At 32.0% G+C, this 14010-nt stretch overlaps 1 protein-coding gene across 1 annotated transcript; it reads right to left on the reverse strand.

The window, feature by feature from the left end:
* Nucleotides 1-6125: 6125 nt before the first annotated feature.
* On the reverse strand, nt 6126-13953 carry LOC130814681 (NADPH--cytochrome P450 reductase-like). Its single transcript, XM_057680824.1, has 18 exons — nt 13161-13953; nt 12764-12823; nt 12312-12388; nt 12154-12211; nt 11706-11789; nt 11542-11578; nt 10431-10500; nt 10161-10349; nt 9982-10074; nt 9640-9865; nt 9171-9254; nt 8932-9083; nt 8298-8394; nt 7842-7991; nt 7669-7746; nt 7460-7582; nt 6913-7026; nt 6126-6589 (listed from the first exon to the last, which is right to left on the reverse strand). The coding sequence occupies exons 1-18, from the start codon at nt 13497-13499 to the stop codon at nt 6509-6511; spliced, it is 2112 nt and encodes a 703-aa protein (XP_057536807.1). The 5' UTR covers nt 13500-13953; the 3' UTR covers nt 6126-6508.
* Between the last annotated feature and the right edge of the window lie 57 nt (nt 13954-14010).

Below are 14010 nucleotides of genomic sequence, written 5' to 3' on the forward strand. Positions count from 1 at the left end.
AAAATCCTTGTCTGCTTGTCTAGTCATATGTTTAAACTACTTGTACAGATAACACCCCCATGCTTAGAGGCATGTTTGCTTGCGGATGCCAAAAGTTGGTGATCATATAATAATATGGTACGATACACTATATTTGGATCTTTGTTCACTAACATAATTAATTTATTTATTGGTGACAACAATACATGAATAAATGTAGGATCTCATCAAATTTTATTAATTTATTTCTTGGGATTATCGATCATATACATAAATAAATAATAGCGTGAAGGCAAAGTAATTAAGTTTGAACTCTATAAAATTAAAATATTAATACGAATTAATTAAGTTGCATGAAATTAAGTGGACGAAATTGGTAAATTAGTTCTTGTAAATTGAAATTGCATGAAGTTACGAGAGAACCTTTGAGCGTTACCGTCGGCGAATGGCTCGCTTACAATTTTGACTTGATTTAGAAATTAGATATCACACTGAATTAAAGAAGATGCTTTCTCTTTGTTGATCCCAAGTTTTTGTATTTATGTTTTCTTGATTTGGATAATACCTCAAGTGGCAAAATGCAATCCAAAAACTAAGATGATTTGATGGGTAAATTACTCACGTAATAATCTACAAATAAAAGATACATTCTCTAATTTTTATTACTCGCACCCAAACCTAATAATTAGCATTGTTTATCATTTTATGGTATTTTATAAATTGTGGTTATTATACGAGAAAAAATTATAGTCATGTTGAATCTTGTTTTATTCATCTCATCGCATATTTTCACAATATCAAATTTTTGAAAAAGTAATTTTTACTTGTATATAACTCTAGATAAAAAAAATCCGACAAATACATTGAATTGCGTAAAAGTTGTATGGATGCAAGTAAAAAAAAATCAGAGGAAGTACTTATTAGCTATTTATGAGTTGGATCTCATTACATTAGTAGTGAATAGGTTATCCGGTGAATAGATGTAGCTAAATTCTAAAATTTAGAGGCAAAAATTATTTTTGCATTTAGGCGGTGACAATTAAACATTAATCATGAAGGTGAAAAAGAAAGTACTCAATCACTAGATCAACCCATGGCTCTCATAAAATTGAAGTTGGCATTTGAATGAAGAAAAAAAGTATTTATTAGAGCATCTTCCTCTGATCAACTCTCAACTAGTTGAATTTAATTCAAATAAATCAAACATATTTAAATTGTACAAAAATATCAAGAAAAGAATATATTGAACAAAAATATGCCAGCAGGTTTTTATATATAGATGTATTAAGTCATAGTATTATCTTTTTTTTATTGTTTAATCACGGTAACAACTTCTTTTATTATTATGATCTAAATAGTTTGCAATATTTGTAAAATACTTATGTCTTACTTACAATTTATTGAATTTTTTTCCTTAATTATTAGTCGAAATTTTGTGTTTTGGCCTGAACATATAAACTTCAATATTTTAGTGGCTTTAAATCGGAAAAAAATAAACATTAAAATTGTAATTTGTAAAAATATTTAAATTGACTCGATTGTTTCTCCATCAAACAGGCCACTACATTTCATAGAGTAAGTGAACACGTAAGATCCATTGATTTTACAATGAAGACAGCGAGGCAGACAAAATATGGATAAAGTCGAGATTCAAAAGGATGATCATGACAAAACCAAAATAAATAGCATTCATCAACTGCCCATTGAATTTCAGAAAATATGAAATTGATCCAATAGAAAACCATGGTCATGGTGACAAGTACCCTCAATGTAGTCCGATCAAATAACAAAGCATGTTCATATATAGTGGCAAGAGCTCTTCATTCAACTTTATTTCAATCAAGAACATGAGAAATTTTACCCACACAGGTATACAAGATTATTAGAGATTTTGATAACTTAAAAAATACATTTTAACTATACTTTAAATTAGTTAAAATGTTTTTGATTTTAAATTATTTCTAAAAAAACCGCTACTTAGTCTCAAATGTGAACAAACATGGGATTCATTAAGTCAAACTAATTAAATTTGACTAGAAAGAAATTGGTTGTCAAATTAATTAAATTTGACTTATGTTGCATAATGAGTCGCAGTTATATATTGTAACTCATTCCTTCCCAGGTATGTTCCCATCTGACGTGATAAGAAAATGCTCATTTTAATAATCATAAATCTTCAAATAAGATCTCCTGGTGAGATAATTTCTATTAGCCTAGTTTAATATATATATTTACAGTCTTAAAGTGATCAATTATCAACTTATAGTAATTACTTACAATTTTAATATAATCACTTGTAACCTCAATATGATCTATTGCAATATTATATTAATCATTTACAATCTGAAACTGACTGGAAATATTCTTAAAATAATCACTAACTATTTTTAAGTGATCACTTTATAGTCTTAACATGTTCAAACCATCTAAATTTATGTTCACGCATTTTCTTTGCAAAAATAGGGCAAACCCTAGTTTATCTCTAAACTCCCGGTTCCTAACTTTATCCACCATTATGTTACCGCACATCCACTTCACCATACGCATTTGTGTAATTTTCATCTTATGTTTGATATGTTTCTTTGTGGGCTAAACATTTTGTCCTATACAGCAAGGTAGGCCTGATGGCAAGTCGTAAAATTTACTTTTTAATCAACTTGGAAACTTTCTATCACATAGCACCCCCATAATTGCTCACCACTTAAGCCAACCCGCTTATATTCGATGAGAAACATCTTCGTAGATCTCCACATTACTCTAAATAATCGATCCCAAGTACCTTAACCTGGTCGTACTTGTAACAACTTTTTCACCAATGGTCATCTCTGTCTTCACTATCGACTCCGTCCCACTAAAGTAGCATCGCAAATATTTTGTCTTCGTACGAATTATGTGCAACCCTCTACCTTATAAAACTGTCCTCCACTCTTCCAATTTATAATTAACTTCTTTCTTAGTTTCTGTCACTAACACAATATTGTCAGTAAATAACATATATTACGACACAGTCTCCTAAATAGATTTAAAAATCTCTTCCTCAGAAAACTTCACATATGCAATTAAATCAACAAATTATATAATAATAAATTAATAATTCCAACTACGAAAATCCCTTCCATTTTCTATTTCTAAGTGAACCTGAACCTACCAGCTACAAAATTGAATGAGAGATGTCTTAATTATATTAAGCAACTCTTGAATGAGATGACACCTTGCTCTTAAATTATTTTTGGATGGAGAAATTTGGAGGTAAATAAAAAGAAGGGATTAAAGGGAAATGATTTTTTTTATTTGAATAACAATTTTATAGAATGATAGATTTGGAAAGAAGGGAAATAGACGAACTAATGTTTCTAATTCTATTAATAATCAAATCTTTCGAAAAATGAAAAGATTTGGAAGGAAAATAAACTTGTTAAGTAAAATATTTTTCATATTCAAACTTTTTTATAAAGCTTTCATTAATATACAGTTATTGTATGTTTAATATTATTGATAATATTTTGTATACTCTATTTTTCTTTCATTTTCCTCTAAATTTCTCCTTATTTTAAACAAGGGAAATTCTAATATTTCTCCTTTTTTCTCTTCTCTTATTTTTCTTTCCTTTTCTTTTCTTTTTCTCCCAAATTCTTATCTAAACATAGTATTAATGAGAATTTATGAATTAAATATGTCATTATTTTGTTTGTGTTTTCATCATATTTAATGGAAATAGAGTTGGATTTAAATTGCTAACAATATAGTAGACTACTATTTGAGACAATTATTTTTGGATGATGATTAAGTGAGAAAAGAGCCTCATGACTTTTTGATAGACAAATGTATTTGCTGAAGTATTTATTTTAAGAATTAATTGTGAATTATAGCTTTAGTATTTTTATTTTTGCGAATTACAGTCTCGAAAGTATTAAATATATACCATTCAAGTTAAGTAATCGTTGATCAACCCACATGAATTTTTGACCAGTCTAAATGACTGTTGACCATTATTAATCACCTTTGACTTTTGTTGACCACCCCTAATCACCTTTGACTTTCCTAATTACCAATTGCACCCTTGTGCTTTAGCACTTTAACGTTGTTTTTATCCATCATAACGATATTTTGTTAAAAACGGACGTCATGATTAACCTAATGGGATAACTCTTTAAAAAATCTGGTTGAAACAAGTACTTATTTGCCTATTTTCTAGCACGTAGACCGAAAAAGATATTTAACGTCGTTTTTACCCATCATAACGGTATTGTTTCAAAAAACGGACATCGCGATTATCCTTACGAGATAACTTTTTTGAAAATTCGGTCGAAATAAGTACTTATTCGCCTATTTCTCGACACGTAAACCGAAAAAGATATTTAACGTCGTTTTTACCCATCATAAAGCACAATATTAAAATTGGTAATTAGAAAAGTCAAAGGCGATTAGAGGTGGTCAATGAAAGTCAAAAGTGATTAGTAATGATCAACGATTATTTAGGCTGGTCAAAGATGTGGGTTGGTCAACATTCACTTGGCTTGAATGGTGTACACTTTGATACTTTCGATGTTGTAATTCGCAAAAAATAAATATTATAATTGTAATTCGTAAAAAATAAATATTAATACTGTAATTTACAACAGCCTTAACCTTAAAGGCTGTAATTCGTAATTAATTTTTATTTTAAATACGCCCTATAAACTTAATCTAACTTAGTCTTTTTTGATGTAGTGATAAGTTGGTGGACCTTGGAAGATTGGATTGTGTGGCCCCAGAGAGATTAAATTCAGTTGAGTGCTACTTCAAATTTCAAAACACACTGTTAGAAGAATTAAAAAAAAAAAAAAAAAAAAAAAAAAAAAAAAAAAAAAACTATTTTTGTAAAAAGATTTCCAAAATAAACCTTAGGAAAATTTGATTCTAAAATTAAGTGTCTCCGTGTCTGAGCCTATGGTCAGGGTTTGTTCACTGTTATTAACAGCTAACAATGGAAAAAAAACTTTGCTCGTTGTTACTAACAGTGAACAAAGGAAGACAATATCATGTTTAAAGGGACGAAAGAATCAAAAAACATTAGCCAACGTGTAATTATTTTTTGTCCCTTTTAACATTATGATATTGTTTTCCTTTCTTCGTTGTTATTAACAGCAAACAAAGTATTGTTTTTCTTTTGTTCACGATTAATAACAACGAACAAACCCTGACATTAATGCTTGGACACAAATACACTTAATTAAGGAATAAAAATTTTTCAAAAGCTTCTTTTAGATTTTTTTAAAAAATATATTTTTTTTTTCAATTTTTCCTGGCAAAACCATGTATATAGCACAAACTCTCAAACCACTTGAGTCAAAGAAATAAAATTTTCACTCTGAAGCCGATCAATGATGTTATCACATTTGACGATAAAAGACGTCCTTTGATTTGTAGGACTCTTAAAATATTAAGACTTAATATATCTTGGTTATCTAACGTCAATTAATATCATTTTGTTGTTAATATTTACATTCTTTATATATTTATCTAACTAGCTTATATTTTATGCCGGAATTTAATTATTTACAGTCTATATGTTTGGATCTTTCAAATCCTAAATTGAGCCAACCAAGCCCATTAACCAGCCCCTTGAAAATGTGGAAAAAAATATGATTATTTAACAATTTTATTTCAAAAATAAGCTTCGTGAAAACTTTATTCTCAAAATAAGCGACCGTACATCCAAACATAGGCTTGGTATAAGTCGCTTTTACTAACAGCGAATTAAAAAAAAAAATTTTAATTCGCTGTTAGTAACAGCGACTTAAGTCTTCTTCGTTATTTCAGTTACTTCTTCATTCCGACCTACGAGATTAAGGAGTTGACTGGTCAACTCCTTAAGTCGCTGTTAATAACAGCGGCTTAGGCTTTTATTTTTCTTTTTTTTTTTTTGATTTTCGCTATTAGTAACAACGACTTACACCAAGCCTAGATTTGGATGTACGGACGCTTTCACGGAGCTTATTTTTGGAATAAAGTTGTTCAACGCTCTTATTTTTTTCAAATTTTCCCAGAATTTCATCATCAGGCTTTCCTTGCCAAACTAGTAGGTAAGCATTAGAGTCAGAGTCAGCTACCCAATATTCCGTAATAAGTCAAATTTCAAGAAAAGGAGAACAGCAAACAGATCATATACGCATCACGCGCTAGAAAGAAAGCTGTTTATGATATAAATAATTTAAGATATGTAAGCATTATGTTCTGCATTATAAGGGCCGATCTGCCGCAATACAAAACAACATTGTCTCTCAAAAATATTGTTAAACTTACATTCCCTGACTAAAGATATACTTATGGTACAAAGGATGAGGAATCCCCACCCAGAAAGAAAAGAAAAACTATATCATCTTAGAGATAAAAAGAATTACATAAATAATTAAGCTACAACAACCCATCCATTTTCAATTTTCCGAGGATGATGATCGTAACAAATGTATTTTTCCGTCATTTGTCCCCGTCCCTCGGTAGTATTTGTCTTTCGAGCAGTACCGTTTGTTAATATTAACCAGCGTCATTACCACACATCACGCAAGTATCTACCGGTTGTTTGCAAATTCTTCACAAAGGCTTCTGCTTTGGAACCATCCATGCCGCCCTATAAGCCAACAAATTAAACGATAAAATTGGTAAGAATTACGAGTATACATTTAGCCAAAACTAAATTTTCCACACGTAAATTTAGAGGAGCAGATGGGTGCTCGTGATTTTTCTATGCAATCTTACATTTAGGATTTCATTTTCTATGCAACAAAACAAACGGATCCAAAGAAAAAGGCATTCAGGGAGCCATTAAGACCATAGGATATGAAAGGACACAGAAAGGTAGGGAAGTGAAAAGGACGACTTATGCTGTTAAAATCATGAAATAGAAAAGTCCAAAGAGATCCGAGTCTCCAGTATTTTAGCATGTGGACATACCTGTTCCTGTAAAATTGAGTGAAGGGCTCGGTGAACATCTCGTGCCATGCCTTTGGCATCACCACAAACATAGATGTACCCTCCTTGAGATATCACATTCCAGACATCCAGAGCCTAGATTTCATCAAAGATAAAAAGGTTAATAAAATCAATAATTGATGACTAAATAACCAACCAGTCCGTCTTGTAGGAGACCGTCTCATGGTGAGATGACCTCAAAACAATAACCCATAAGCTAAAAGTTTCTATTATTGGGCTATTTAACCCAAGTATGAGACATAGTCTTATGGTGAGGTCGTCTCATACAAGAATTTGTGATAACCAAATAGATATAACACCAAAATCACAAATTCTTGAATGGGCTAGCTTGTGTATATTTAGTGTATTAAAGTGATCAGTTAAACGCTACTCATTGGATTTTAATATAACATTTGGCACAATCAACTTTTGATAAATATTAAGCATGACTTTTTTGAATATATAAGCTTATACAAATGAGATTGTGTACACATATAAGAGCATCTATAAAGACGAATTCAAGACATACCCTTTCCATCATTTTGTGTTGAACGTATTCTTTTGTGGGGCCTTCCCGTGAGAAAGCGACAACCAGCTCTGAGAGTGCTCCGGTTTCTAGGAAGTTCTGGAGTTCCTCTTCATAAATATAATCCTTCATAATAAAAATTTCATTCCATCAATAACATTGAACGAAGATGCAACAATTATAATAAGATTGAACACCTAAGCATATCTCACCATTCTACGGTTTCTGCAACCGAAAAACAACATTGCTTGTCCTAAATTCACTCCGTCTTCTTTCAAAGCAGACCTTTCCTGAATTTCAGAGCCATATGATATATAATTATTATTGCAAAATTGAAGGGAAAAGATGCTCAAGAAAGTTGAAAGTGAAGGTTTGTCTTTTAAACCTGCAAGAAGCCCCTGAACGGAGCTAATCCAGTTCCTGGACCGATCATTATGATTGGAACTGATGAATCTGCTGGGAGTTTAAAGTTGGACTGTCTCACGTAAATTGGTGCCCAACTACAATTATGGGTCTCTTCTTCAGGCAAGGAATTCTGGAACAACAATATAATCAAAAGAGCGGCTTAATAAACAATTGGTACCAATAGATTTTATTTAATTCAGGCATTTCCTGTAATATAACTACCTAAATAATTCGCAGTCAAGAACATTAAATTTACGACAACATTCAAGTTCTTTAAAGAATGACGGGATTATTTAAGTCATCGACAAGTGAAAAACCTATAAGATCAACCCACTAGCAAGCTTTCACATAGAAAGCCAAGGAAATAAACTACGGCAAAGACTCATCGACTAAAGATTCTAAAACACAAAATACAAGATTTATGCGGGTTACAAACCTTCATCCAAGTTGAACACACTCCTTTATGAATCCTTCCGGTAGGCATCTTATCAAGAACTAATGCACATGTAACATGAATTCTTGTTGGGGCCACTCTGCATTCACGAAAACCATCAAACATGTAATTGTTAGTACAACTGATGACTACAAAGAATAAAAATTCCAAACCGGATTGCTTTTAAAACTAAAAAAATAATCTGTGTGAAATCTGAATCACTAATTTCAATAAAATACTTATTTTTGCCGACATTTACAGTGAAATCAATTGAAGAGCAACTTAAGAGTAAGTATTAGATACCAAAGTGACAAACTACCAAGCCCACTCTAATTCCAAAAAACATATAGAAAAAAAAAATAAACATGAAAATCAATCACTACAGCTTATGAATGGTTTTATACAGAAATAACAAGAATTTCGTCAAAGTCAAGACTAACAGTAGAGAATCCTGGGTTAGCCTAGTGGTTAAAGGCTTTTCCTTTCACCTTGTGTCAGGAATTTGATTCTCGTCGATTCTCGTCACCTACAGGAAAATGGATTCCCTCTCTCCCCTTGCCTGTATCTGTATGGATTCTCTAGTTTACCCCTGAATCAAAAAAAAAGTGGAGAAAGATAAAGAGAAAAGTTGTTTTACCTTGGGGAAGATGAGATGGAGTAGTATCTCGGCTGCAAACGTGGTGCCACGGCAGCAAAGAAAACACCAAGTGGTGGCTTAGCAGAGGGGAACTCGGCCATAACCTCAAGGAGGCTTCTCTGACTTGCAACAATCCATTGAGCATATTCATCCTGCAGAACATTTTTAATGTTTAACTACAATTATGCCGAACTATAGGCATAATAATATTATTAAAATAACAAAAGAGGATTCATTACCTTTCCAGCAGGAGATGCAAGATATTTCAATCGTTCGGCTTCATTTGCATCAGAAGCATGAGCTGCTAATGCGAGCAAAGCAGACTGAAAAACAAAAATCAGAAGGATGAATCAAGTATTCGATTGGGGAGCAAAGATTTTAAAGGCCTATTTATTTTAACGATGTCTTTTAAAATTGGGCCCTTAATTATATTAAAAGATTAGAATTTTCCCACTTCAAAAAAATAATTCAAGACAAAATATATTGCATCATTGTATTACTTCAAATACAAAAATGGTTTACAAACAAAGCACTTAAAAAGAATTGCTCGAAACCAGGCCTGAATAGCACCATTTATATTTGAGCCCCTTATTTCAGGGGTCCTAGGCGGTCGGCTACCTGGGATACCCCAAAAACCGGCCATGTAATCGATCGACAAAGATTCAACTTACAAAAGAAGGTAGAAAAAGTGGCTATGATATGACACACCTTTTTAGGGGAGCTTAAAACATCCGCATATCGGGTGAGTGCCGATCTTAATGTACAAGGTGGGAAAGGTGGCGGTAGTGAGCTTCCAGAAACCGGAGTGCCATCCTCTTTATCAGCATGGATAGAAAAGTATGTATCCGGTTTGAGACCTAACAACCTTTCAGCTTCCTCCACGGTCTCAACAAGATTTTCACAAAAGACACCAACATGATCCCCTGTCTCGTATCTGGAAACATAAAAGAAAAAACACATTAAAAATCAACTAGGAAAGTTTACACACCAAGCCACCAATACTTTTCAAGCATAAATTGTGTATGAGCCACGACAGAATGTAATACTTACTTGAGTCCCGTGCCAGAAATGTCGAATTCCAAATGAGTGCAAGAACGATCCGAAGCAGGAGTATGTAGCTCCCTTCTCACAGCCACATTTGATCTTTGCACATATAACAGTAAAATCAGGCAAAAGAATAGACGAAAAAAAACTAACGATTTAACTGTTTCAACAATACTATACCATACCTGCATGGATGTTGGGCATCAAATACGGCATGACCATTAGCATTAGCCCAGCTCTTGTCTTGAGCTGCATCTGGAGCATCGTGAAATACAACCCGGTATTCTGGAATGGCAGCAGTATAAGGTGTGGAAACAGCTACATCATCCTCGTCCCTAAGTAACTGGTCTAACTCCGGCCAGACTAATTCCTTCCTGAAATTTACAGCATATTCAGAATATTTTCGACAAACTTAAGTTCATTTGTACCAAATAGATGCAAAATCAGAAATGTACCAAGCTGAAAAATCATCTTCGATACATTGATCATCATCACCAAGACCAACTGGAACAAGCCGTTTTCCGCCTGCATTTAATATAAAAGGTTGTCTCTGGTAAGTGAATGATTTCAATATGTTAGTGCAGCAATTCAACAACAGGTCGTTCCCGACTGTACTATTTTAAGCTCCCACAAACTTGTTGAAGGAAACAGTTAATAAAAGTTCAAAATACAGCATATCCAACCTATTTAGGCTTTCTATATGATCCTTCCAATCCCCATTTCAACACAAATTTCTCGCAAAACATTGTAACTTTTACATGTTAAATCATACTCATACAGTATGAAACTGAATCCATACAGTTTCAATCAATCAAACACAAGTCCTGAAATTTTCAAACAAAATAAAGGTTCACGGACGTCAATGTGAATAAAACCACACTTCATCCCCACATTCAAAATCCTGACTATTCTCAATTAAGCCAAAGATTTATAGTTCTTTGATTCTAGATTATAATTGACTATAGTAAAATGATTTACTAAATCGTTAGTTTTTTTTATTTTATATGAAGTTACAAATTATGTTTACAATCAAGGATGAGGTTACATATATCACCCCTTTATACCAAGCCTGAGTGGAACCCAAATCCACTTGTCATTGGGGTAATGACATGTTCGGTTACCTTTAACTATTCTATAATTTAAACATATCTTAATGAAGAATTCCAACTGTTGGAAGACTTTCAATGAATTTCTTAATCATATTATTAGATCTTGACTAAGAGCTAGATGATCATAACACCAAGGATAGAGAGATTGATGATTGATCCTAAAAATGTACTATAAAAATTAAAACAACCTTGATATTATAAAGGATTTTCACTTCTGAATTATCATAGACGAAACTCCGAAATTCAAACAAAGGAAGCAAGTCAAATGCATAACACCAAGCGGTCACCAAAAGAATTCCCATTCAACAAAAAACTCAAATGTACTTCAAGCCTAACAAGGAACTCTTGAACAAGTAAAAAGTCGGTGGAAATCAAATGCGTAAAGCCACCAATAGCTCAAAATTTGAAATGATACGGACAATTAATTAGCAAACCAACAAAAATTAGTAAAGTCTACCTTGCTCAGCGAAAAGCTCGTCAATCTCCTTCCCGACCTGTTAATCATTACAATAAAAACATAAACAATAAGAACAAAAAATAATGGTAACAAAAAAATTAACAAATTACTGAAGAAGCATAATAAGAAATTAAGAGAACTTATAACTTGAAACAAGAAACTACCTTATTGAAATGTTCATATTGTCTGTTTCCAAGAGCAAAAACTCCATATTGGAGGTTCTCAAGCCACACACCCCTTTCCTTGCCCTACAACACCAAGAACATGAAAAATAAATAAACAAATAATTCTTCTTAATAAATCAACAATTATTACATAGCACAAATATATTATTTCTATATGAGATTCATTTGTATGATTCAGGGTATCTTTATAACAAAGACAAGATTATGTTTATCAATAATTTTGCTAGATTTCATCAATAATAGTTATGCTAATTTTTTTTTTTTTTTTTTTTTGAAAGTTATAGTCATTGCATCATGATATCAAATAAAAAGATAATTAATTAATTCAAGTCAAAATTCAAAGACATCCATATGATGACAAAACCAAAATCATGGTATATAAAAGCAAAATATTTAGAATGCATAAATTATAGTCTAAAATATATACCTCCATGAACCATTTATAAAACCTTGCTGCATTATCTGTTGGTTCCCCATCTCCATAGCTGTTTAAAGCATTTGATTCATCTTTAATTAATTTACTCTTCTACAATATTTTATCATCTAAAACAAGGAAATCCAAAGAAATAGGACATAGATACATACGTAGCCATGAAGAAGAAAGCCAAAGTTTCCTTCTTTAGTTTCCTTTCATATTCATCATCATCCTCAGCATAATCATCCTACTCAAAATTCAACAAATTAGAACAAAATCATCATCATCATCAACCCAATATCCCACTCGAAGACACAATCTGTACGAGATAAGGTGACGAACAATCCATACCCGTATCCTCTTGAAAGAGGGTGCTAGAGAAATGCCGCCAATTCTACCCAAAAAGTGAGAGCCTTGCATAGTACATAATCAAACCCCCCAAAAACCTTTTTTACTAAAGGATCAAAATTCAAATTACTAAATATTCCCATCTAAGAAATGATTCAAAGTCTAATTCTTGAAAACTAGATGTATGGACTTATATAAACAAAAAATTGAATCTATTAACAATTTTTTACAAAAAAGAGAAAAAAAAAAAAAAAAAGCAAAAGGTCAAACTTACCAAATCAACAATTTTAAAAGTCGCTTTCTCATATCTTGTTTTGGCTTCCTCTACTAATGCCTGCCAACCACCATAACCAACCAATCAAACAAACTATCATTATAACAATTTGTCAAATGAACTCATTCAACAAAAATTTTCACATGATGGAAACCCCAACATATTTTATATAATTTGTCATATCCCCAAATGAGAGCTCTTTGCATTATAAGTATAGATGCAAGCATTAATAATTCAACAAAAGTGTAAGCCGATAATAAAGGTCTGAATATGTACTATATACTCAATTAACAAACAACAAATCTACAAATTTTCAGTCAAATAGTACTAAACAAAACAAAACCAAAGTTCAAAAATCTTTAAGCAAAGGAAAAAGAAGGGGGGGAAAATTAAAAACCTTTGCAAATCCCTCAGCAGTACCAGTTTGAGTACCAAAAAAGACAGTAACTTTCTTTTTACCATCATCAACCTCTTCATCATCTTCTTCTTTAATAATCAAAGGTTTAGGAACATCAACAACTTTAGAAACTTTCCCACCATTAGATTTCTTCCAAAACAGCAATAAAGCACTACCAATCAGAACAGCAATTGAAGTTATAAGAAACATAACAACTTCTCGATTTTCAACTATGATCGCAGCTGCAGATGCGTCTTCAAACGACACATTTAGCTGCTCAAAATTGCCTTTTAGAAATGAACTCATTAGATCTAAGACTTTGACTGAGTTAGAATCCATTGATTTGAGCTCAAACCCAGATCAAATTTAATCAAAATTTGTTGAAAGGAGTAAACTTTACAGGAAATTTGATGAAATTAATGGTACCCAGAAAGCGAAAATTGAAAATGGTGAGAAGAAATTGTAGAATTAGTAGGAAAAACTTGAGTCTCTCTTACTTTCTCTCTCTCTCTCCTTTGTTTTTTGTGGTTGGAAGTGAGTTGGGTGTAGTAGGAGAGACTCTTGAGCTTGAAGAGAATGAGAGATGGAAGTTGAAGAGGTATTTAATAATGTAATTTTGTGGGGTTTTTAATTTTATTTTATCTAATTAAAAAATAATTTTTATGTATTTTCTTAATTATTTATGAATTTAAAAATCTTTTTATGTGGGGTAGCTTTTGTTGATGAAACGAAGGTGAAGAGAAAGAGAGGTGGAGAGAGGTAGAAATAGGGCGCCAACGCCCACCAACTCCCCTACAAACCAAAATAAATAATTAAATAAATATAAAAATTATAAACAATCTTAAGTCTT

The sequence above is a fragment of the Amaranthus tricolor genome, chromosome 6 (assembly GCF_026212465.1).
Source record: "Amaranthus tricolor cultivar Red isolate AtriRed21 chromosome 6, ASM2621246v1, whole genome shotgun sequence".
In the NCBI taxonomy this organism is placed as follows: domain Eukaryota; kingdom Viridiplantae; phylum Streptophyta; class Magnoliopsida; order Caryophyllales; family Amaranthaceae; genus Amaranthus; species Amaranthus tricolor.